At 49.2% G+C, this 25124-nt stretch overlaps 9 protein-coding genes across 9 annotated transcripts; 7 read left to right on the top strand and 2 right to left on the bottom strand.

Annotated features, from left to right (window-relative positions):
* Positions 1-71: 71 nt before the first annotated feature.
* Positions 72-1125, top strand: J4E78_010583 (uncharacterized protein; the record flags this gene model as incomplete). The annotated part of the gene is made up of 4 exons (XM_049371159.1): positions 72-128; positions 181-319; positions 375-494; positions 548-1125. The coding sequence occupies 4 exons, from the start codon at positions 72-74 to the stop codon at positions 1123-1125; spliced, it is 894 nt and encodes a 297-aa protein (XP_049217101.1).
* Positions 1126-1171: 46 nt separating this feature from the next.
* Positions 1172-1843, bottom strand: J4E78_010582 (uncharacterized protein; the record flags this gene model as incomplete). The annotated part of the gene is made up of 1 exon (XM_049371158.1): positions 1172-1843. The coding sequence occupies one exon, from the start codon at positions 1841-1843 to the stop codon at positions 1172-1174; it is 672 nt and encodes a 223-aa protein (XP_049217100.1).
* A 1583-nt stretch (positions 1844-3426) lies between these two features.
* J4E78_010581 (uncharacterized protein) lies at positions 3427-5424 on the top strand (the record flags this gene model as incomplete). The annotated part of the gene is made up of 4 exons (XM_049371157.1): positions 3427-3522; positions 3572-3731; positions 3778-4530; positions 4580-5424. 4 exons carry the CDS (start codon positions 3427-3429, stop codon positions 5422-5424), a joined length of 1854 nt encoding a protein of 617 aa, XP_049217099.1.
* Positions 5425-7996: 2572 nt separating this feature from the next.
* On the top strand, positions 7997-9319 carry J4E78_010580 (uncharacterized protein; the record flags this gene model as incomplete). The annotated part of the gene is made up of 1 exon (XM_049371156.1): positions 7997-9319. The coding sequence occupies one exon, from the start codon at positions 7997-7999 to the stop codon at positions 9317-9319; it is 1323 nt and encodes a 440-aa protein (XP_049217098.1).
* Positions 9320-9969: 650 nt separating this feature from the next.
* Positions 9970-10848, top strand: J4E78_010579 (uncharacterized protein; the record flags this gene model as incomplete). Its single annotated transcript, XM_049371155.1, has 1 exon — positions 9970-10848. One exon carries the CDS (start codon positions 9970-9972, stop codon positions 10846-10848), a length of 879 nt encoding a protein of 292 aa, XP_049217097.1.
* A 542-nt stretch (positions 10849-11390) lies between these two features.
* Positions 11391-12609, top strand: J4E78_010578 (uncharacterized protein; the record flags this gene model as incomplete). The annotated part of the gene is made up of 2 exons (XM_049371154.1): positions 11391-11900; positions 11974-12609. 2 exons carry the CDS (start codon positions 11391-11393, stop codon positions 12607-12609), a joined length of 1146 nt encoding a protein of 381 aa, XP_049217096.1.
* Positions 12610-12713: 104 nt separating this feature from the next.
* J4E78_010577 (uncharacterized protein) lies at positions 12714-14084 on the bottom strand (the record flags this gene model as incomplete). Its single annotated transcript, XM_049371153.1, has 1 exon — positions 12714-14084. The coding sequence occupies one exon, from the start codon at positions 14082-14084 to the stop codon at positions 12714-12716; it is 1371 nt and encodes a 456-aa protein (XP_049217095.1).
* Positions 14085-19049: 4965 nt separating this feature from the next.
* On the top strand, positions 19050-20532 carry J4E78_010576 (uncharacterized protein; the record flags this gene model as incomplete). The annotated part of the gene is made up of 4 exons (XM_049371152.1): positions 19050-19092; positions 19172-19275; positions 19368-20461; positions 20511-20532. The coding sequence occupies 4 exons, from the start codon at positions 19050-19052 to the stop codon at positions 20530-20532; spliced, it is 1263 nt and encodes a 420-aa protein (XP_049217094.1).
* Positions 20533-21200: 668 nt separating this feature from the next.
* J4E78_010575 (uncharacterized protein) lies at positions 21201-23126 on the top strand (the record flags this gene model as incomplete). Its single annotated transcript, XM_049371151.1, has 5 exons — positions 21201-21470; positions 21518-21929; positions 22017-22647; positions 22712-22944; positions 23011-23126. The coding sequence occupies 5 exons, from the start codon at positions 21201-21203 to the stop codon at positions 23124-23126; spliced, it is 1662 nt and encodes a 553-aa protein (XP_049217093.1).
* Positions 23127-25124: the final 1998 nt, after the last annotated feature.

Below are 25124 nucleotides of genomic sequence, written 5' to 3'. Positions count from 1 at the left end.
ATCGGCTAAATGAAACGCCGATGCGCGTCACCTCCGCCATCAACTCCGCAACCCCCGTTTCTACCACGACGATGCTGAAGCCACGGTTGTTCTCGACGTTGCGATGTCTGCAGCATGAGAATCCCCTCGTACGTAGCGTGCATGGCTGATCAATTGCGCAATAGCTGATGGCGAGCGCAGGGTCTTCCGCGCTCAGGCGCGCCTCCACAAATGCCGCGGATGCAGCGAGGCTTGCCACAGAAGCGGAATATCAAAGATGTGAAGAAAGTGATTGCTGTTTCATCCGCAAAAGGTGGAGTTGGAAAGAGTACTATCGCTGGTAATCTTGCCGTCTATGACCAAATACAATCCGCAATGCTGAAGCAGTGTTGTAGTCAACCTCGCCTTGAGCTTCGCGCGTCGTGGTTACAAAGCCGGCATCCTTGACACCGACATCTTCGGTCCATCAATACCAACCTTACTCAATCTATCTGGCGAACCCCGACTTTCATCCAGTCAGTCTTCACACCAACCACCTTCCCTGCCAGCCCCTAATCCCACAACCCAGACAACCAACTCCTCCCCCTCTCCAACTACGGCCTAAAGTCCATGTCCATGGGGTACCTCATCCCAGAATCCTCACCAGTAGCATGGCGCGGTCTCATGGTCATGAAAGCCCTACAGCAACTCCTCCACGAAGTCGAGTGGGGCGGCCTAGACGTCCTAGTCCTCGACATGCCACCCGGCACCGGCGATGTCCAACTCACAATCACCCAGCAGCTCAATCTAGACGGCGCACTCATTGTATCAACGCCGCAGGATTTGTCACTCAAAGACGCGGTGAAGGGCGTTGAACTCTTCCGCAAAGTCGATGTGAAGCTACTGGGTCTGGTGTGCAACATGGCGGGCTTCAAATGCCCGGGTTGCGGGGATGTGCATGAGGTGTTTGGGAATATGAATAAGATCAGGGCGATGTGTGGGAAGTACGATTTGAATATGCTAGGCGAGATTCCGTTACATGCGAGTATCAGCGACGACGCTGATCGTGGGAAGCCGACTGTGGTAGCGGAACCGGAGGGCGAGCGGGCTATGGCGTTTGGCAAGATTGCACAGGAAGTGGAGGGCCTGATTGGACTAGAGCGGTAGTCGTCCACTGACCCCATAGGCACTGTCGCCCAACGATATCACTACTTCATACCCCAATCTTCTGCAATTCCCTGAAATATCCATCCAGCTCCTCGCCTCCCCAAGTAAACTGAACCCTCACACCCTTACTCATCAGTCTCGCCCTCACGCCCCTCACCGCGCTCAAAATCTCCTCGACCCGTTCCAGCTCGGCGGCCTCGATAATAACATGCAGTCTGAACCCGCGGAGCTTTTTCATCTTAAGCACTAGCTCAAGATGCTCGCCGAACACGTCCGCCGGCCTCACTGGCCTGATACATAGAGTCCTCCCCGTACATTCACGTTTCTGGGGCTCGTAGTCTTTTATATCGCCCCGCAATACGACTGTGAGGTGGTACAAGTACTCCGCAGGTACGATGCTGGGGAAGACTGTGTCGCCGAGCCAGATGTCGCGGAAGAAAGTATCCAACGCGACGGAGTCGTGCATGAGGAAGGTGTTGACATGGAACCAGGTCGTCACGACGTAGTGGGTCATGTAGCCCATGTACTTCCAATCGAGATAGTGTTTGCGGCCGTCGGTCACCATATTCGCTAGAGCATCCCGGACGCTCATGTTGTTGGGACACGTCTGATCAGACGTAACTGGCGGTGCGCCCAGTACGACTGGCACGCCTTCGTCCGTCAAGTATCCAGCGATTTTGCTTCTGATATCTTCCGGTAGGTCATGTATAATCTCCATGGTAAACAGTCGGCAAGACAACGCGCCATAGTCATAGACTACACGATCAAGGTCCCTATATCATACATTAACTCCATACACCTTCAAGAGGAACTTATCTTACTCCGTAGCTGAGTTATACGCCCTTGTCTGCGCAGAGCTAAAGCACATGTACTTGTGAACAGGCTTGTAGCATTCGTCCCAGCTAGCGCCTTCTCCAGCCTTATCAACGGATTTCTGGATCTTCTTGCGGACTCTTCTTATGCAGTCCGCTATATATCGCCGCGTTTGAATGGCTCTGGTAGCGTGTTAATACCCACGCGCCGTTAGTCTACCCTGTTACTTAGGTACGTACCGAAGTAGCTCCCGTCGCGTAGTGTTTACCACAGTATACGTAGGAAAATCAGCTGAACGGCCTGTCAATGCTGTAAAGTAACTTTGGATGTTGATGCGTCTCGTTGTTAGAGGGAGGGATTGGAGCGGCTGTCCTGGTCCCACTGGTGCGTCCATGGTGTTGCTGGGTTGTTGGGGAAGGTGTACCGCGGTGACGTCCTTGCGGGGCGTAGCGCGCTAAGGGAGGCACGGTCGTGTCACGTCTAGGCATCTGCATCCTTCGCTACCTAGGTATGGGCATTGCATGTTCATTCCCATCGGCCATGGAGTGTGATGCGAGTGTCTTATCAAGAAAGTTGCAAAGAATCGACGACGCAAATAATCCGTGCTCGGGATGCTATGCTATCGCCACCCTGGTGTCACAGCGACGACGCGAGTCCTGCGTGAATGCGTGTCTGTTGCACGCGACAGAAACGACTTGGCGACGCGCAGAGGCATGCTTGTTCGAGCGCATTGAGACCAGTAAGATGAAATGCACTTTGTCTCGTAGGCAGCTTACATTCAGAGATAAAAATGCTTAAGCGCTCTTGCACGTATCGTATTCTACGACATATCCTCATGCAGGAAATCACCACACACTACGAATAGTCTAACTACCACCTCTTAGGCGTCTATATTGCCTTAAAATCTTACCAACATAAGTTCTTACACTAATTTGGACGGTAGTGTACCCGTTCATCGTAGTATCAGCACGCAACTACATCTCAGTTGTACGCATCGCGACTTCTGCTTACTTACAGGTCGAGGCGTAGCTCGGCCGACACCTTGGTAATCATGTACAACCATGTACGACAATTACACGCGCTGAACAATCAGAGAAAGATAGGAATATTACTACCTGAACAACCTATCCGGAGTGTCATTTGATCCATCCATTAGGTTCACGACCTCGGAGATGTGGTACCCCGCAACAACCCCGCACAGTATCGACTGGATCATCAATCACAGGTCAACATTGCGGCTGTGCCCCTTCGCCCCGGTGTATGCTGTCCTACTAAATCGTCCTCCACGGATCAGCTTTGGGTCACGCACAGCTGTCAGCATTGGCGACTAATACGCCCGGCGCCCGATGCCTGCTGTGATGTGAGATGACATGTACCCGGTGTCGATCTATAAAGTTGTGATGCTTTCAGTTGCACTTGGCTCCTCCATCAGTCTCCAAAAGATCCACGACCGTCTTCCCAGTCTTTCGTCGTATCATAGCTCCCAAGATGGCGCCAGATCTGAACACGATAGGCAGCGGCAAGCAATGGGATTACTCAACGCCTGGTTCTGGCGGCTACAGCGTCCCAGACATTGTCTATAATGTGTGTTCCGATGCTTCGAGCTTCTAGCAAAGAGCTGACCATCTTCCAGGACCCTTCCTCTCGCAAGCTCAAGGTGTTGACTATTGGAGCCGGCCTGTCTGGCATTCAAATGGCGTACCAGATACAGAAACACACGCAGAACGTCGAGCATGTCATCTACGAGAAGAATGCCACTCTAGGAGGAACATGGCTCGAAAACAGGTATCCAGGTACAGCCACTAGTGAATCATCGCGTGAGTGAGCTGACCCCTGCAGGTTGCGCCTGCGACATCCCATCGCATGCCTACACCCTCAACTTCGCTCTCAACCCAGACTGGCCGCGCTTCTTCTCCTACGCACCAGACATCCAAAAGTACCTCGAAAAGGTCTGCGACGTATTCGACCTGCGCAAGTACATGACATTCAACACCGAAGCCGTGCGAGCCGAATGGCAAGACGACGTCGGCAAGTGGAAGGTCACGCTCCGCCAGAAGTCATCTTCTGGTGGAGAACGAGAGTTCGAGGAGGAATGCGATCTTCTTCTCTACGCTTCCGGCATCTTGAACAACTACAAGTGGCCTGGTATCAAAGGCATCAACAGCTTCAAGGGTCGCATCGTCCACACCGCGACATGGCCGAAAGACTACCAAAGTGAGCAGTGGAAGGATGATCGCGTGGCGGTCATTGGATCTGGCGCTTCTTCCATCCAAACAGTACCGACCATGCAACCACATGTAAAGCACATGGACATCTTCGTCCGAACCGGAGTTTGGTTCGTCCAAATCGCGAACAACTACGGCCAGAACAAGGAGTACTCGCAGGAAGAGCGTGATGAGTTCCGCAAAGACCCGCGTAAGCTCGTTGCGCATGCCAAAGATATTGAGAACCAGGTCAACGGGTTGTGGGGGGCGTTCTACGCCGGAAGTGAAGCGCAAAAGGGCGCTCAAGAGCTGTTCAGAGAGAGGATGAAAGAGTTTCTGAAAGACGAAAGACTCTTGGAGGGATTCACCCCGAAGTTTGAGGTTGGCTGTAAGTTGCATACAGTCTCAAACAAAGCTCCGGAACTGACTTCCCGCAGGCCGTCGCATAACCCCAGGCGACCCCTACATGAAAGCCATCCAAGAGCCAAACGTCGACGTCCACTTCACCGCCGTAGATGAGATCACCGAGACAGGCGTCGTTGGTGCAGACGGCATCGAGCGCCCCGTTGACACCATCGTCTGCGCCACCGGCTTCGACGTAACCTACCGCCCCCGCTTCCCCATCATTGGGCGCAACGGCGTCGACCTCTACGAAAAATGGAAGTCCGAACCCAAAGGCTACCTCGGCCTCGCCTGCCCGGACATGCCCAACTGGCTCATGTTCGTCGGCCCAACCTGGCCGGTCGAAAACGGGTCCGTCACCGGCCCCCTCCTCGCCGTCGCAGAATACACCCTCCAAATCATCAAAAAGATGCAACGCGACCACATCAAATCCTGGGTGCCCCGCCAATCCATCACCGACGCCTTCAACGCCCACGCCCAGGAATGGATCAAACACACCGTCTGGAAGGGTCCCTGCAGATCCTGGTACAAGAACAACGATACTGGGCGCGTCAACGCTGTCTGGCCCGGCTCCTCGAACCAATACGCTGAGGTTATCGAGACGCCGAGGTATGAAGACTTTGAGATTGAGTATATGCATAGGAATCCGTGGGCAAGTCTCGGTATGGGGTATGCGATGAGGAATAAGTTGTTTCCTGAGGCGGATGTTAGTCCGTATTTGGCGGTGGAGAATATTGATCCGGAGTGGTTGAAGGCGGTTGGGTATGAGGGGGCGGCGGGGGTGGTGGAGAGCGTGAGAGAGAGGAAGGAGGGGGTGGAGGTGGAGAGGACGGGGGTTGATGGGGGGATTGGGGGTGCGGATGGGAATACGCTGACATAGGGACGGGCAGCGATGTTGGCTATCTCTAATCGAGCTTCGTAGTGTTGATTTCCGAAGTGTATAAGTTCATCCACGTCTCGTAGGCGCCAGTGAGGTTCGATATACCGATGTTCCGCGGATCGAATACCTTACACAAGGAAGAAACTAAACCACTGTGGATTATAGTACTGCGAGAACGAAGATTCATTAAACCTACAGGTAGTCCAGACTTTAAGGGTATTCAGTTATCTTGGCGGTTCGATTTTTGAATAGGCCTCGGTAGATGCTTCGTTCTTCCGCAACCAAGTTCCGTTCCGCTAGCAAGAGTCAGCTGATAACTACTCTATGTCCATGTGGAGGGTTCAAGTACGCGATTGTTCTTTCTTGAGTGTAAGCACGTACTGCTTAGTGTTGGGTGCAAGAGGTGTTGAGCCTGCACGCCGTATAGACAATCGGATAGACCATCCGAAGTCGAAGCTGTCTGTTGCATCTCGGATGAAAAGACTTGTGCGATCAAGAGAGAGACCCGACACTGGCTCCATTGGTGGTGACGGCGGTAGTAGTAGTGGCCGCCGTTGCCGTGGTGGTCCCGGTAGTTCTGGTAGTCGCGGTAGTTGTGTTGGCCCAGCGTCTGGATATCCAGTCTTATGTATCATGTAGGCGGATACATAAGGGTTGTGATCCACGCGCACAGTAACGATAACCTTAAATTCTAGGCCGGTGTGAAGCTCGAAATAGAACTCAAAATCATCGTTTTCGCGTCCACTATAGCAAGTGGTGGACATCAGATCAGGCAAGGGAGCTTTCATATCTGCAGTGTGCGGTCCCTCATCAGGCATTTGTCTAGCTGTGTCGCTAGCCTCGCTCCTCGTGCGTTCCCGGTCAGAACCACTGTCTAATAGATTGGAGGGTATCTGCACGTCACCGTTTCGCGATGAAACAAGTGCAATCTTGGAGTTTAACGTAGGCTCTAACGCGATTCGCACCATAGAAAGACCTTCGTCTTGGACTCTGGAGGAAGACGCGATCGAGGTGATCACGTAGATAGAAGTGTACCGAAACTCTTTCGCAGCACTCAAAGGAAGACAAATAAGAGTACCCTGTTCTCCCGAAGTGTCCCAGTCTCTTTCAAAACGATACTCGTTGCCCTCATCTTGACGTAACATAATGCATAAGAGAAACGTTCCAGATGAGCCGCGCTTCAAGCACGACAGGCAGCCATACCAAGACCGTTCCTCGTGAGCAAATAGAGGTAGACTGAGATGACAACCACGACTGGTCAGACGCGGAGGCGAGTGATCTTCGGGGGGCGGAAGTACGGAGAAGCAAGTTTTAGACAAGTCGTCGCGCCGAAAGACCTCATCCTTCTTTGATAGCTCCGCATACACCAAGTCGCGTACCGGCAAGAAGGTTCTAAAGTCTGAAGGCGAATTGGCTAGAAGGCTCTCGGTCGCGAAGCTCCTGTCGACGCTGGGCGAAAGCGCGTCCCAGGCAAATAGAGTGTAATCCTCGTCAACCCGAAGCATCTCCTCCTGAAGGCGTAAAAATGCGCGTTTGCCTTCGCCATAGAGAAGGGGCATATTCACACCCAGTATTCCCAAGAGGCAATATGCTTGATCTTCCAAACGACTGGTCTGGCGACCTGCCGCCCATGACAATCTTACAGCCACGGCATATTTGAGAGGATTCCCACCGGTGAGTACGTCTGTATTGATACCAGTAATTGACATTAGTCGGTATTGTAAACTGCTGCGGGTCCCGATCTCTGACCAGAAATTGTCATAAAACTCCACGATTGGAGGCGCAATGAGCTCCTGTAATGTCCAGCCTCGTGTAAACCACTTCGACTTGGCGAATGGTTTGAAAATGAAATCGTCTGGTTTGCGTTCCGAGCAAACATCTTCAAGGTAGGCGTAGCAGACGCACGCATTTTTATACCATTGGTACATGGAGTTGATAGCCTCGGATAACTCAGTGCTTGAAGTTTTGTCAATGCAACAAGTGTCAATCCAACAGTATGCGAACCCATCGTCTTTCGCTCTCTTGCAACAGCCCGTAAGCTTTGCATAGCCTTTCTTCGCCGGTGCTATGCCGGACAGGAGATCCTGAAGAGTGACTTCCTCGTCCCTCCAGGTGTGGGAGAGGATCACGTACTCCGGCACCTGGCTTTCCAGAAATTCTTGCACCTCTAATGTGGACGTGTTAAGCAGCCGCATGTTTGCGGCGTGTCGTTGTTAAATGCAATGTCGGCCACCAGGCTGAACAACGTCTCAGCCGATGTACAGTCGAGAGCGAACGATGAATGCCATAACCGGGTATCGACGCCGGTCGCATGCGACAGGGTGTTGTTCTAGGACGAAGCTGAGATTATTGAGGTATGTATTGGTGCGCCCGTGATGAGGGGCAAGGCAAGGGACGAAGATCACGTCGCGAGAAGACTTGGAAGGTGGCACAGCAAACGCACGCTAACCCAGCCTCGGTTAGCGCTATCTTACCGGTCGCCTCAGGCACCTACCCGTCCACACGCCCAGGCCTTATCGCCAACATCACAGTGCACAATCGAGGAAACTTCAACAACAGCCAGCTAGATACTATGACCGAGAAGCGGGCTGCTTCCGCGAGTGCCAGCGCTCATGTGAAGCCCCGCATCATCATCCATGGTGGTGCGGGCAATTTAACGCGCACCTCGATACCCCGTGACCGCTACGATGAGTACCGCGCCTCGCTCCTCAACATCCTCGGGAAAGCAGAGGAGCTTCTTCGCAAACCAGGCTCCACAGCGCTGGATGTCGCAACCTATGCCGTCTCGCTTCTTGAAGATGACCCGCTGTACAACTCCGGCAAAGGCGCGGTCTTCACGCGCGAAGGCAAGAACGAACTCGAATGCAGCATCATGGTTTCGAACGGCTATAAGAAACGAGGCGTCGGATGTATGTTGCTCAGCCACGTCAAGAACCCCATCAAGCTGGCGAGAGAATTGCTCATCAAAGGCGAAGAAGCAGACGGCGGTGGTGCAGCTGACCACTGCCAATATAGCGGAGAGTTCATAGAGGGACTCGCAAAAGCCGGGGGACTTGATATTGTGGACCCAAGCTACTTCTTCACCCAGAAGAGATGGGATGAACATCAACGCGGCCTTGCGGAAGACGCGAAGAAGGGGCAGATGGGCGTCAGCGTCGACGCCATGAGCGACTGGGAAAAGGACAACTACATTCCGCTTGGAACGTGTGGCGCCGTCGTTGTTGACAGCTTCGGTACCGTCTGCACGGCAACATCGACAGGTGGATTGACGAACAAAGTTCCTGGGCGCATTGGAGATACGCCGACCATCGGTGCAGGGTTCTGGGCTGAAGAGTGGCACGACGAGAAGGCTGCTGGACCGCAGATGCTGTATCAGCCTACTCCCTGCGTCGCCTCGCCGATCGACAAACTATCACGAGGCGACATACGTGGGATAGTGGGCGACTGTCTACCTTCGCTTGGATCACCCTCGACACGAGCAACTACATCATCGCCAGCACAGCCATACGAGAAGCCCGTGTCGACGCGCCACGCCGTGGGTCTCTCAGGGACAGGCAACGGCGACTCGTTCCTTCGCACGTGCGCGGCTCGCACTACAGCTGCCAGATCAAGGTTCTCGGGCTCATCGCTTTCCAGCGCAACAACGTGGATGGCAGGACCTGACGGTGAGCTTCAGCGATCTGCTGGAGATCGTTGGGGCGCAACCCATGAAGGCACCGGCGGTATTATCGGCATAGAACTTGTTGGCAGCAAAGTAACGGTAGTACAAGACTTTAACTGTGGAGGCATGTTCAGAGCATGGACTGATGACGATGGTAGTCCAAGATGTCTGGTGTTCAGGGAAGATGGCTGGGAGAGTGGGCCAAAGAGTTGGAATGATCGGCGAGCGCATTGAACTCCGCATTTTCGCGGCCCGTGCAGATGACAAGCTCCAAGTCTTACTTGCTCACAATCGTCTCGTCACTTGTGTAGAGCATTGCGCATGCCAGAGCACCTAGAAGAGAAGACGCGCCTTACATTGCGTGGACTGCACAAGTCGCGAAGTCGAGACTTCCAACGAAGAAAGATCATAATGCGCCAACGTTCGGTCGGAGCGACGCGGCCACTGCGGCTCCCATCGGCGCCACTCCGCGAGGCCGAGATGCAACATCCCGACGACGCTATACAGCGCTAGAAGGTCCAAAAATATTCTATTCAAGCTTTCAAGCACGGACGCGTGTCGATTGCGGAGGTAGCTTCGGCTCTTTGGACATCGTCATTCGCGGTAGCCCCGTGTAACCGGCACCTTGTGGCGAATTGGAAGGCTGGTTACGAGCGCTAGGTGCTAGCTGAACTATCGTCGTCCAGGTACGACAGTTTAAACCGCGCAACAACACGAGGACTATGAGTATATAGTCTCATCCTCGTTCGCATCATTCTTGTTTCCATCACAACATCACCACATCATCACCACATCATCACAAACATACGACACTCGCTTCGTTAATTTCAGCATCTCAACACCACTCACTTCACGAAGCACTGTCCACAACAACAACAGCTAAAATGCGTTACACCATCTTCACCATCGCCGCAGCCGCGACCCTTGCCTCAGCGCAAACCACATCCACCCCCGCCGCCGCCTCCCCCACAGGCACCACCATCCCCGTCGGCTCAAACTGCACACCCGGCGGCGTGCCCTGCGCCCTCGGCGCCAACTGCTACGCCGTAAACTCCGGCCTCATCCCTGTGTGCGGCAACTTCCAAGCCTCCTGCACCCGCGACGAGCAATGCGCCTACAACACGTGCAACCTGTCCGACGGCCTCTGCAACGGCTTCCTCGCCTCATCTTCGGCCGCGTCGTCGGCGTCAGCAATGCCCACCAGCGGCGCCGTCACACCCACCAACCAAGGCCCTCAGCCCGCGCCCTCACCCACCGTCGTCGCGCCCGCTGGTTCCCTGCCTCTCGGCGCGGACTGCAATCCCTACGTCAAGCCTGACCAGTGTGCCAATGGCGTGCAGTGCTGGGCCAGCAACGCCATGCTGATTGCTCGATGCGGAAACTTCAACGCCGAGTGCAGCAGCGATGATCAGTGTGCGTATAACATTTGCAGCGGCGGTCTTTGCAGAGGTTTCAAGCCTTCCAGCGAGTTCCCTGTTATGAGCTCGACGGCGATGGATGTTATGCCTGCTGCTAGCACCATGACTGGTTCGATGGCTCCTATGCCGTCTGGCACGATGGAACACATGCCTTCTGGTATTGTGCCCCCGCATATGGTTAACGGTACTATGACTATGGTGCCGACTGGAACTGGTGCTATGCCCACTGGTCCTGCCAACGCTACTTCATCTAGTCCCGCTCAGTTCACTGGCGCTGCTGCCGTTGACCGTGTCGCTGGCGGTGTTATGGCGGTTGTCTTCGGTGCTGTTGCTTGGGCTTTGTAGATCATCGGGGCGCGCGCGCCGTTGGATGTTTGCTATGTTATAGACTAATCTCCTGTATATATTTATCTAAACGTCGGAACGCTACACATACATAATGCTAAACGAAAAGATACATCTTTGACTCGTATCGTGAGTGTCGGAGCGTCGTGATAACCGCTGTCTTCCCCGTATCGATTCTTGTTGGCACCATGTTGCTAGGCTTGGCATTTCTGTTGACGTAGACTTCGGGACGTCGCACCGCAACAACCTTCTACACAGCACTCCTCCGTCGGAGGTAGAGTATACACAATCTGTTCAAATAGCAATCGGGGTGCGCCGTCTGCCGACTTGCATGTCAGAGTGATGGTCGCCTGATCGGGTCAATGATGAGCCGAAGGGTTTGATGAGTCACGAAGTAGTATACATATATCAAACTACTTGAACGTGATAGCGGTATCAACAAAGCCGTCAAAAGTGCAGTCTTAGCACAACAACCTTCTTGAGCCGCTTCTGCTTCTCCCGGTTAACAAGCCAAACTAACCAAATACGACGCCTCGACCACAATGACAGACGTCGAAAACGCCCTCCCCGTAGCCTCCCGAGCAGACCTACGCCGCTCCATCGCATCCACAAAAGACGCCTACATCGCCTCCATCCCCAAAGTCGAACTCCACATCCACATCGAAGGAATCATAAGCGCCGACCTCAAATGGAAATTCTCACAACGAAACAACCAACCCATCCTCAACCCACGAACGCGTCTACCATTCTCTTCACTCGCCGAACTGCGAGATTCCCACGACACCTTGAAACCACGTAAAGGAAACCGCATGGATAACACAGAAGAGACGCTCTCGTTCTTCGAGGCGTATTACGGTGGTTTTGAAGTGTTGAAGACGAAGGAGGATTATTATGAGCTTGCGATGGAGTACTATGAGCGTGCTGATGAGATGAACGTGCGGTATGCGGAGATCTTCTTTGATCCGCAGGGACATACGCGTGTAGGCACGAGTTGGGAGACGATGATGCAAGGGTTTCGGGAGGCGACGTGGGATGCGGAGCAGATTCTCAATGTAAGCCCGCCCTGAGGGTTCCTCTTCAATCTTCAAGAGATATGGCTTTGCTGATTGCTGATGCGGAATGCAGGTCAAGTCCAAATGGATAATGTGTTTCCTGCGCGACGAATCACTAGAGTCCGCGATGCGGCATTACGAGGCGGCGCTTCCGTACCGCGATGTAATCGTTGGTATTGGTCTAGATTCAAATGAGGTCAACAGGCCACCATCGCTGTTTGATGAGATCTTCGTCAGAGCGCGGAAGGATGGCTTTCGTCTTACAGCGCATTGTGACGTTGGCAAGCCGTATCCTCTCGAACATGTCCGCCAGGTGGCATGCAGTATCGCGGGTACAGGCGCGGATCGAATCGACCATGGGCTGAATGCTGCTGGTGATGCGGAGCTTATGGCGTTGATCAAAGAGAAGGGGCTTGGTATGACGATCTGTCCTTGGAGTTATATTCGGCATCAACCGATGGACGAGGTGTTTGACCGTATTCGCGCTCTCTTCGACGCCGGTATCGTGATGAGTATTGCGAGCGACGATCCAGCGTTTATGGAGGATACGTGGGTGTGGGAGAATTTGCTGGTGGTGAAGAAGTATTGCAACTTCACCAATTTGGAGATTCAGAAGTTGGCGGAGAACGCTATTAAGATGAGCTGGGCGAAGGAAGAAGTGAAGAGTTATTTATTGGAGTTGTTGTACGGTATCGATCCAGGTACATAGATGGTCTGCGACGTCGTCGCCTTGCGCTCGTGCAAGAAGAGAATGATCCGATCATGACGATATCCTGAAAATGTGAACATTGCCCCATTAAGTAAAAGAGCTCATCACAATCGCTTCAGAACCTTGGTGTCCAAACGTAGGCGCGCAACGAGGACAAGCAAAGTGGCGAGAGCACCCGTGCCCGCGGCGTAAAAGATAGCAGCCCTGTACGGTCCAATCGACGTAGAGTCCGCCGCACCAGTCGCTTCAATCAATAGGCCCGCAAGGGGAGCGCCGAGAAGATAACCCGGAGTCCAGAAGAAGACCATCAGAGCGATGGACGCGGCTGCAGAATGTGGGGCGACGACTGTGACAGCAACCGGCAGACTGACAAAGAAGCTGCCATTCGCACAACCGTTTACGATAGCGAAGACAGACAGAGGAGCCAACGAGGTGCTGACCGGCCAGATGGCTAGCATGCTGACCGAGTTGACCAGGCAGGTAATCATCAATGTGTTGAAGGCCCCGATCTTATCGCAGGTCCACCCGCCTAGGATACGACCGACTGCTGTTGCGGCACCGAATCCACCAACTAGCCCAGCACCAGTTCCAGCTGACAGACCGATCGAGCTCGCAAAAAGCGGTAGGAAGAAGGGTGGTACAAAGAGTGCGAAGACGGCGACTGCTCCGGCCATGGTCAGCGTGAGGAAAGGGACGTTCTTCAACAGCGACGAATCGAACCGCGAAAGCGTGCCAGTGGTCGCGCGTTCCTTCAACGCCAATGTACACGGAATCCCAGTCGCCATAATAAGGATGCCCAATATGCGAAACGTCCACTGCAGTCCAAACTTGTCGATGAGTGCCTGCGAAGCAAGCGGAAGCACCGTTGCGCCGACACCACCACCAGCCTTGACGACGCCATTGGCAATACCCAGCTTAGAGCTGAACCACTGCAACGGCAGACTATTAGTCGCCGCATACAACAGCGACGTCCCCACGCCCATCGACAGCCCCGCAATACAGAACAACCCGCCGAGATGATCCAGGGTAAAACTCGTAGCAACCAGACTCATTCCAAAAAGAATCGTCGCAGCAAGGCCAGTGTATCGCACACCGAAAGACCTCATAACTCTTATCCCCCCGATGCCAAAAGCGACCATGACAGCCATGTACAAACTGCCGACGAAAGTGATGGTGCGCAGATTGGTGTTTAGCGCAGGCGATTTCAAAATGGCGGTTTGGAGGACGCCCCATGCAGTTGTGTATCCGTTGATCCAGAAGAGGAGGAAGGAGCAGGATGCGACGACGGTCCAGCCGTAGCCGCCGTCTGGGATGGCTTCTACTGCATCAGCAGGTGGCTGCTCGGAGTCTCCAAGGCCGGTTGAGTCAGGTTCTTGCGAGGGTGGAAAGGAGGGTTTGCTGGGGTTGAGGTGGACTTGGGAGTCTGCTGGGGAGGAGAGGTCCCGTAGGGCGAATATGGTTTGGGTTGTTGACATTTTGTGTTGACCTTGTCGTGTTGCACGGGTAGCGCCAGGCGCGTTCCTTTATGTCGATGTCCGAGCGAGAGGATCGCGGTACTTATCTACGTCATCTGGTTAACATGTAGGGCGTAAAGAGGAACGCTAGGGCGTGAGTATGCAGTGCTGACTTTTCGCTTCGAGTTAGAAATTTGCAATGCGCTACTATAACTGTACTAACTAATTCTTCGCAGTAGCGTATAGTGAGGAAGTTAGCAAAATTAGGTTTAGTGCCCGGGAAGAGTAGTAATTAAGATACTGTAGCTTTAGTAAGTACTATATTATTAGTAGGTTGTATACGTAGTTTCTGCGTCTATAAGTAACGCGTGTTATTTATCTAGGCTATAATATTAATAATCTAGGTTACTTTTTAGCGCTAGTTCTATATAGGCAACTACTAGGCCTATATAGGTAACTATTAATGTAGAATAAAGTCTACTAAAACTTTATATTAACTATATTTAAAAATTAAAGCTATTATCTTAATAATATAATATATTATTAAAAACCTCTCTTTTTAGAGAGCTCTTTTACTATATAGGTCTATAAAGTAGCCTAAGGCGTATTCTAGCTAAAATATAGATAATTAGCTAATTTAGCTATAGAGGCGCTAGAGCCTAATCTCTAACACTAAATAGTGTTTATACTTACCTCTATAGTAAAACTAAAATATTAATACTTTAACTAATCTTCTATTTTCTATCTACTATAACTATTATTACTTATATAATTTTATTAAAGTTATATTATAAAAAGTTACGCGCTATTTTTATAAGCTTATAATACTAAAAATTATAGAAAATAGTTAGATAGGTAAATTATTATTAATTAATTTATTCTAGATAGTATTAATATATTCTAGATCTTTATAATAATACTTAAATATAATTATAATTCTTTTAGCTCTAAATACTTTAACTCTAATAACCTTTCTAATAATAACTAAATTACCTCTAATAATCTATACGCTTACCTACTAAGCTATTATAATACCTAGAGTTAGAATCTTTATTAGGTATCTTAAGAAGACTTTTTTCTACTTATAATCTATAAATTTAAGCGTATAAAAGACGTAAAAAATACTCTAAACACGTTTTCTACTCTAAATAGCTTTACTATAATTATTCTTTATAAGAATTATAGTAGAGCTTTAAAGAAAATACTTAAATAAAAAATAATATTAGTAGTACTAAACTACTAGTATTCTAGAAAGTATAATAATAGGTTAAGAGAAGTTAGAAAGAAGTAAAAGACTTCTAAAACTAACTATAAATAAAGAGATCTTCTAAAGCTAAAAGATAGAGCCTAGCACTTTATAGAGAAAGTTTTTTATTATAATTATCTCTAAAATAATAACCTAAAGCTTCTTCTCTATTATAGAAAGTATAATAGTATAGTTTTAGCCTAAATTAAGTAGTAGTATAAATAGAGTAACCTTCTAGCAAAGATATATAAAGACTTTATTACTACTAGCTATAGTTTTAGACTTAGAGACGTTAGAAATAAAGTCTAGAAGCTTTATTAGTAATAGTAAGGTAGAAAGTCTAATATAGAAGCTCTTCTTAATATTCTAGAGAACTTCTAGAATAAATCTAGCTAGAAATTCTTTAAGAAAGTAGACTTTAATAATATTAGCTATCTCTACTTACTTTTCTTTATTTACCTAGCGTCTCTCTCTATTATTTAAGTAAATCTAGATATTATTATTATTAATTATACCTATAAAATAAACTATTTTTAAATACTACTCTTCTACGTCTATAGCTAGAACACTAGAAATAAGATCTTTAATATTACTTTTAGTTTTATAAACGTAAAGACTATTACTAGGTATATTTAGTAGATAATAGCTTTTTAAAAGCTCTTTAAGAAGCTCTAGATAATATTTAGAATCTTTATTACTAATAGTAATAAGGCTCTAAAAGTAGCTCTTTAAATAGTGTTTCTACTTATTTCTTACTATCTCTATCTTTAGTATATTAACTAGAATATTTTAAAGTAGGCGTTTTTATTTTAGAATATCTACGTTACTCTAGACAAAAAGTATAAGGCTAAAATTAAAAGAAAAAAAGATACCTTTATTACCTAGTAGAATAAGCTAGTTTAATAACTAACTAGATAGTAGTTTTAAGATTACTAGCGTTTTATTTAAAGAGACTACGTACTTTAAGAGTATCTTCTAGAGTATATTAAGAAGTAGCACTTTCTCTAGTAGGCTAAATAGGTAGAGTATTTCTATTAAGATCTTTCTAATTTTAGAGTCTAGGTAATATCTAAGATAGAAGCTTCTTATAGTTACTTAAAGAATAAGCTTATTTATAAGTATAGAAGTTACTTTCTTTATATTATTACTAATATTATATAAATTATATAAGCTATTAAAAGTAAATATAAAAAAGAGTATACTAATAATACTACTAAGGTACCTACTAACGTAGTAAGCTAAGAATTCTAGCTTCTTTATAGAAAGATCTTCTACTACACTTTTAAGAAGATTAAGAAATAAGTTATTCTTACTTTTACTAATAACTATAATAAAACTAAAAACTATATATACTTCTTTACTACTAAATTTAAGCTCTCTTATAAGTACTTTATTAGAAAAAGAACTTTAAAGCTTTATAAAAGTTACGCTAACGCTATCTAGGTAATTAGTCTTTAGTATATTAACTAGCACTAGTAGCTTAACCTACTAAGAATAAGAAAAGAAGAATCTATATATAATTTAGAGCTATTTACTTCTTTAGATTCTTTTATAGTGCTAGAAAGAGATAAGAAGCCTTCTATAAGTATACCTTATTACTTAGTTTCTATCTAGAAATCTTATAAACTAACTATAGCTAAGATTACTATAGAAACCTAAGTACTTTCTTTATTAATACTTTAAGCTATATAGTTAAAGAAAAAGAGCTTAAAGAAGTAATAAGCTAATACTATCTTTACTACTACTCTTAGAAACCTTCTAAATAAAAGAATAGAATAGTTTAAGTTTAAGTTTATCTAGCTAGTAAAGAAAAGAGATAGAGTACCTATTTTATAGCCTTACTACGTTTTCTAGTACTTTATATAATACTCTAGTAGCTTTTATAGCTTTTCTTTTACTTAAAGAGTTTTTCTAAATATTTACTAGATTTTTTAAAATAGTTACTAGATACTAAGATTTACCTAAACGTAGCTATATAATTATTCTAACTACTTATACTATTTAGGCTAATAAAAAACTTATATTTAGCTTATTTTATATTTAAATATTACTCTAAAGTATTAAAGTACTTAATTTAATTATATATAATTAATAGTAAATTCTCTAATTATACACGTTTTCTTTTCTATTTAAATTTACTTTAAATTTTAGCTATTTCTACTAAAGTAATATATATCTTTAGTATTCTTTAGCTAAATTTAGTTTTAAGACTTATAAACTATTTACCTATATATCTATAATAAGCTTCTAATATATTATACTAATACACTAAGTATATTAAAGTACTTAGAAGTAAAAGAGCTAAAGTAGGCCTACTTTCTATATTTTAAAAAGAAGATTATAATATAATTTATACTAAATTCTTTATAATATAATAACGCTATAACTAAATTTTTTTAAAATTTAACTATAGCTACTCTATATCTATATAATAAATATTTCTAAGTTTTAGAAAAATATAGCTATATTTAGAGATTATAGTTAAGACTATAGCATTATAGTAGTTTAGGTCTAGAGTAGCTAAAATAGCGCTAAAATATAATATCTTTCTTAGAAGACCTAGCAGCTCTAGCTACTTTAATATATAATACTAAGAATTATTAAAAATTTAGGTTTTAACGCGCTAGAATTATAAAACTAGCTCTTATATATATTTTTTATATAATAGAATATATAAAATTTATATAGAGTAAGTATAAATAGTAAGGTAGAGACTTAGAATAGTATAGAGCCTTCTTAGAGGCTCTAAATATAGATTTAACCTAGATTATTAATATTATAGCCTAGATAAATAACACGCGTTCTATAAGTCTACTATGCGTTTTGTATAGGCGGAAGGTTCTAAGACAACCTCGCTTAACTTAGAGAGGTAACTTAAAGTGTCTCGCTTTATCTACCGCATATTATCTTACCTGTAGTGAGATTTAAAGGCGATGCATGCTAGACGTACTTCTTGTTCAATGTGGCTCGAAAGGCGAGTCTAGCTAGTAGAAGTCGCGGTATTGCATAGGCTCAAGGACGTCTTGGTTACCTGCGGCGGATACCCGTGGACAGCGATGAGACAAAGCACGTGACCAGATACGATGCGCCCAAGTTGAAGTCTCGGCGGTAAGAGCGTAGACGCTAGAAGAGTGCAGGGCTGAGTAAATCGATACCTGACGAGCCGCATAGAGTCCACCCATCGCTCCTTCCTCGCACGGGTGACCGTGACGATGCGGGGTTTGCAACGTCTAGGTGTGACAGACAGGCTGGATAAGGGTAACGAATGCGACAACAGAGATGCTGTGGCGCAGTATGTCGAACGTGCCACACTGTATACGTGGACGCGGATCATTCACTTGCTGTGCACTGGATGTGAGTTGGGAAGTGGCGGTTAGTGAGTGAGGAGGAGATCAAGTCTTCCGCAGGTGGCTTGGCGTGAGCGGGACGCGTGGTCGTAGATCAATGGCTCTTGCGACAGCGACAGCGATGGTTCAAAGGCCGTGCAGTAAGTAAGTGCATCCCCGTGACATGTGGCGATGTTGTGAATGTCGTGTCGTGTCGTGTTCTTGATCAAGGTGTCGCCAAGGGCGGACGCGTCGGGTGCCAGGCACAGCCACAAGCAATGACATAATCCCCGCCTCGGCCGCCCGCCATGCTTCCTGCCCATCGCCATCGGCAGCGCAGGCATAAGCAACGCAGCCGCGCTCTTTCTCCGCAACGCCCTCTACCTCATACTCTCTCCCCACACGCGCGCCAAGATGGGTTTCAGTCTCAACAACCCGCTGCCCTCGTCCATGAGCAGTAAGTCAAGTCACATGCCGCCCGCGTTGTTTATGCGCGCCTCGTGGTCCGGTGACGTCGCTAACAGCTGTGCTCTCAGGCGAATGTCGCAAGACAGGAAAGATTCTAGCATCCTTTGTCGACCCCAGACAGGCCTTTGGGCCTGATAAGATTATCCCGCCCAATGTCCTCGCCAATGCAAAGGTAAGGACTCGATGCGCATCCGGTGTCACGAAGCTGCCCAAGCAAACACCACAGCAGACAACAACACATGATGAGATGCTGACACATGCTAGGGCCTCGCAATCCTCACAGTCTTCAAGGCCGGCTTCCTCGGCACAGCACGATTCGGATCGGGTGTCGTCGTCGCCCGCCTCGCAGACGGATCGTGGTCGGCTCCCACAGCCATCGGAACCATCGGCGGCGGCTTCGGCGGACAGATTGGCTTTGAGCTCACCGACTTCGTCTTCATCCTCAACGACGCATCCGCGGTCCGTACATTTGCGCAGGCAGGCTCGCTGACATTGGGCGGCAATGTCTCCATTGCGGCGGGGCCCGTCGGTCGCAATGCCGAGGCTGCCGGCGCGGCGAGTTTGAAGGGCGTGGCTGGTATTTTCAGCTACAGCAAGACAAAGGGACTGTTCGCCGGTGTCAGTCTGGAGGGAAGCGGCATCATCGAGCGGAGAGATGCTAACGAGAAGCTGTACGGCCGCCGATGGACTGCCCGCGAGATCCTCAGCGGACAGGTTCCCCCACCACCAGCCGCCGCGCCACTCCTGCAAGTGCTTAACTCGAGAGTCTTTGCCGGCGTGGGAGGCGCGCAGAACGTTACCAACGACGCCATGTACAACGACATCCCCGTCTACGACAACTCGCGCGACAACGTAGTGTGGCAGGGCCGTGAGGGCTCCGCCATGGGCGAAGGCGTGCGCCGTGACCGCACCGGCTCCATGGGCCAGGCACCCAACGACTACGAGTACCGAGACCGACCGCAGCACTCATCTACATGGGCGGACGACGTATACGACCGACAGCCGTCCTCGGCACCCGGCGGCCTCAACCGCTCCTTCTCCACACGTGCGAACCCCACCGAGACATTCGACCGCATGGACAACCGGAGCCGCTCCTCCACTTTCGGCGACGACTACTCGTACAGCGACCGCAAGCCTGGCCGACCGACGGCGCCCAAGCCAGTATTCGGACAGACGACGGGGCAGAAGAAGGCAGGACTACAGTCTGACCAGGCAATTGCCAAGTTCACCTTTGATGCGGACCAGCCGGGCGATCTTGGCTTTAAGAAGGGCGAGATCATCACAATCCTAAAGAGGACGGATAACGAGACCGACTGGTGGACAGGCAGAGTCGGAAGCCGAGAAGGCATCTTCCCAAGGTAAGTCGCACAGGCCATGCCATCATGAACACTCCACTGACCGCCACAGCAACTACGTCGAAACCGTATAAGTCGTTCCTGAGATACCACAACCCCGACCACGTAGACTGTCACACCTCGTTTCATTCATAGTCTAGCGACATTCTTCAACTCCTTTTCGAGCGGTCGGCATTTAGCACCTTGCTTGCTTTCGCATGGCCTGGCGTTTCTTCTTTGAGTTCGTTATCAGTTCTCCTTGTTGTCTTTACCCCAGATACCTACGTAGCGAAAGAAGCCGTTGAACGACAAGATACTGTAAGGTTCATTGTCATGTGTGGAGTATAGACGAGAACTATTTGGAGTTACCCCGATTGCCGAGGTGGAGTTGGTCGGCTGAACATCGTATCTATGACCCAGCGATCGCTCCAAACCCTGCCTCAGGCTGCCCCTCATGTTCACCCTCTGCGGTATGCGCATCGGCAGGACAATACCCTGCATTGACCTACGAAGACATGTCATGAAATGTGAAGCTACGCTAATGTAGAAGGTGCTTAGAACAAATGCGCGATAGCTACCCCACTTCGCCGTTGGGTAGCTTCGAAGCTATCAACGGCGTCGACCCTCAACGTCATCCCCGCGGTTGCATATCTTAACTCCGGAACCGCTCTCGTGCCCAACTTGCTGCGATACCTCCCCTCCAACACCAAATACTTGCGGGTGACTGCCTTTGTCTCCTCTGCAATCAGCTCAAACCGACATCATGGCGACATCAACGTGGGAAGAGACCGCTAGTAAGAAGCGCGAAGCTATTTTGGCTGCCATACCCTCGGAATGGCGACTAGAGAAATTGCCATCGGTAGAAGAACAGGTCGATGTCACAGACTATGTGAAACAGTACTTCAGCAAGCAAGAGCTCGACATCACTGAAAGCAGCGCCGATGTGATCGCAAAGACCGTGGCTGAGGGGAAGTGGACTGCTGAAGAGGTCACGAGGGCATTCTGCCACCGAGCTGCAGTTGCGCATCAATTGGTACGTCGCACATCCGATTCATGCAGTGAATGATGCTAAATGGACAGCTGTCATGTCTTCACGAGATCTTCTTCGATGCCGCCATCCGGGACGCAAAAGAGCTCGACGCGTACTACGCAAAACACAAAAAGACCACCGGTCCCCTCCATGGCGTACCCATCTCACTCAAAGACCAGTTCCATGTCAAGGATGTCGAGACCAGTATGGGCTATGTCGGCTGGATTGGCACCTTCGAAGGCAAGAAGGGTACTGGGAAAGAGAAGGTGTTCGAGAGTGAGATGGTGAAGATGCTGCGTAAGGCGGGAGCTGTGTTGTACTGCAAGACCAGTGTGCCGCATACGCTGATGAGCGGAGAGACGATCAACAACATCATTGGGTTTACCCTGAACCCGAAGAACAGGAATCTCACCGCTGGTGGTAGCTCTGGTGGCGAGGGCGCGTTGATCGGGATGAGAGGATGTAAGTGGACCACCGTCTGAGCTATGGCACTCACTATGAACGTTCGCGTTTAAGACGAAGAGACCGTGGGTCGCTGACATCGCACAGCACCACTAGGATTCGGTACCGACATCGGCGGCTCCATCCGCATCCCCGCCGCCTTCAACGGTCTCTACGGCATCCGCCCCTCCACAGGCCGCCTCCCCTACGAAGGCATGGCAAACTCCATGGACGGCCAAAACACCGTCCTCTCCGTCGTCGGACCCCTCGCAACAAACGCAGCCTCCCTGCGCCTCGCCTGTCAAGCCCTGCTCGAACAAAACCCATGGCTCCACGACCCCCTCGTCCACGAAATCCCATGGCGCCCGGCCCAAGAAGCCGAGGTGAAGTCCGTAAAGAAGCTCTCCTTCGGTCTGTTAATGACGGATGGTGTCGTAAACCCCACGCCCCCTGTCCGCCGCGCTATTGAAACTGTTGTTGAGGCGCTGCGTTCTGCTGGTCACGAAGTCATAGACTGGACACCACCGTCTCATCGTACTATTAATGACGTCGGCTTCCGCCCCTGGATCTACGACGCGGGTAAAGACGTTAAATCCGCGTTTGCGCTCTCCGGCGAACCCATGGCGCCGCAAGTTACGTTTTACCAAGGTGTCGAAAAGGAGTTTTCGGCTACGGACATCGCGGCCACGAATGTGGAGTTGAGAAGCCTGAAGAAGGAGTACATGGAGTATTGGAATAGGTAAGTCCCGACTGTACGAAGTGCAAGTGAGACATATACTGATTTCGTGCTTCTACGTCTGCAGTACTGTCGATAAGACGAGTACGGGTAGGCCCGTCGACGCGGTGATTTGTCCGCTTGCGCCTTTTCCGGCGGCGAGGAGAGAGAGGTTCAAGTATTACGGGTATTCGACTTGGGTTAATGCGCTGGATTATACGAGTGTTGTTGTGCCGGTCACGACTGTGGATAAGGGGGTTGATGTGAAGGAAGAGGGGTTTAAGGCGCTTGATGAGCAGGATAAGAGTATCCAGGATGATTGTAAGTGCGCGCGGAGAAGAACAGAATGCGAGCAGAGGAAAGAGTGGAGTGCTAACGTGAGTGCAGATGATCCCGAGATCTATGATGGTGCGCATGTTAGTGTGCAGCTCGTTGGACGGAGATTGCAAGAGGAAAAGATGATTGCTGTTGCGGAGCTTGTAGGTAGTGTCCTCCGAAAGTAGGGATCAGGGTACGTTCCTTTTATCATCCAACAGGATTTGGTCGCATAATCATGGTGTGCAGCACAAAACGAGCACGTTCAGTCCCCAGGTCTTTCAGAATTACGCTTTCTATGAAAACCGACAGGCGGCGAAGACCAATCTTTACCTACTCATCCTTCCATTGTATCTCCCGTATTTCCGATCTTGGCCTGGAACGCATTGCCGGAGCTGTAGGACGATTGCCGACGACGAGCTATCGCAATAGCTTCTGAGCCTATCTTTTGTCTAATAGAAGCACGTCTACGGCAGCGTCGTCTGGATGATGGCGCTCTCTGATGAGGTTTTTGGACCTGTAACGTCTACCTCGAAAGTGCCGTAGTGCCATGGAACCAGGTATAGCACTCTCGGAAGCAATCAAGCGATGCGCAGATCCAACAACATCCGCCGTCATTCGTATGTACCGTTTCTCGTTCCACATGTGATACGACTGCCCACCCTGTAACGTCCAAGGCCCCGACTTGGTTTGTTGTTCGAGCTCATTTTGATACGGAATAACTGCTGTCCCCAGAGATTTTGGCCTCATCTTCCACGCTTGTTCCCGTTGCTGGCACGGACTTCCCTCACACAACAAACACGTTGTCGTCATGTAAGCAAACGTAGCTCCTTCCTCCGAATCTACTAGAGTCTGTGCCCAAAGGTGCTCATCTTTACAGGGAACTTTGATTCCTCGAAGGAAGTCGCCTTCTCTTGGCCACCCAATCTTAATATGCGTCCGTGTCTGATTTAGTCCGGTTGGCTCGAGAACCTTCAAAATGCGATGGACAGTTTCTAACAAGGTATCGCAAACCCCGGGTGAGTGGCGTCGTAGCTCAAACAACCATTCGCGAACATCGCTTCTGCGCACACCATTCAGAATGTTATACTTGGCGTTCCAACTATTCCAATCAGCTTCACCCATATAGGTTATGCAGTACTTCGGCATTAGATCGCCGAGAAGTTCCTGTAGCGGTATTCTGCGGGCTACGCCAGTACAGCAACTTAATTGGACGCCCACATAACACCCAAGGAACTCTATCATGTCGGTACGATCTTGTCCAAGCTGATATTGCTTGAGCCATCTTGCTGGGACCCTGGTCCATACTTGCATGACCTGGAGTGCAGCATGGTCTGGCCCGACCTGCAGTCCGAGTTGCCTTTGGTTCGGATCCCATCGCTCGGGTTCGACTGCTAGATACACTAGAGCGCACGATGCTCTCCATGCTTGCCAGGGAAACGAGCACTGCGTCCGATTCTCTGTGACTGACTCCCCTACGGTGATGTTGCTCCCGCAATCGAAGTCTGCCGCGTGGTCGAGTTCGCTTGAGCCGGACCCAGCTTCCCAATGGAACCTGTTATTGACCTCGTCTTTGAGGTATATAACACCACCCCCTATAAGGATAGCCTGTAGCAGGGACTCATCCTTTCCAGATGGAACAAGTCGTCCTGGTCCCCAAGTGTACAAGATGTCATGCGGCGTTGCTTCCACGTGATGCTCGTTCGCGTCCGCAAAGATACTATCGAGTCCAAGTTGCGACAGTATAGGGGATCTCTTAGCCAATGGGTCCTCCCAAACGAATTCATCCGTTTCTATGTTCTCTACCGGCCATTCGTGTAACATGCTGAAGGTGATCAGCGGCCCTTCGACCATCTGACCCAGGCAGGTCAGCTTCAAAAGGCGAACTGCGATGCGAGGACGGAGCTGCCATAACTCCTCACCAAGGATGCAGTCCCCTAGTAGTACGGACCGCTCTTGCGAGTGATTGGTGAAAACCGATTCGATAGGCCCTACGTGTCCCTGGCAGAATGACACAAGTCCGACACACAAGAACTGCGCAGCTAAACAGCACACATGCAGAGACTCTTCGCTTGTGTAGAGCCTCGTAGGATATGCAGCATCATTGGGCAGAAGCGGCCGTATAATTCCCCAAGCGATGTGCAACAGCTTCGTTAGATCGAGCGTTTCGGATAAGACGATTGACG

This window comes from Alternaria triticimaculans, assembly GCF_023758025.1.
Source record: "Alternaria triticimaculans strain BMP 0046 chromosome Unknown scaffold_35, whole genome shotgun sequence".
Classification (NCBI taxonomy): Eukaryota; Fungi; Ascomycota; class Dothideomycetes; order Pleosporales; family Pleosporaceae; genus Alternaria; species Alternaria triticimaculans.
The sequence above is the reverse complement of the archived record's forward strand: the minus strand, read 5'-3'. Positions and strand labels throughout refer to the sequence as shown.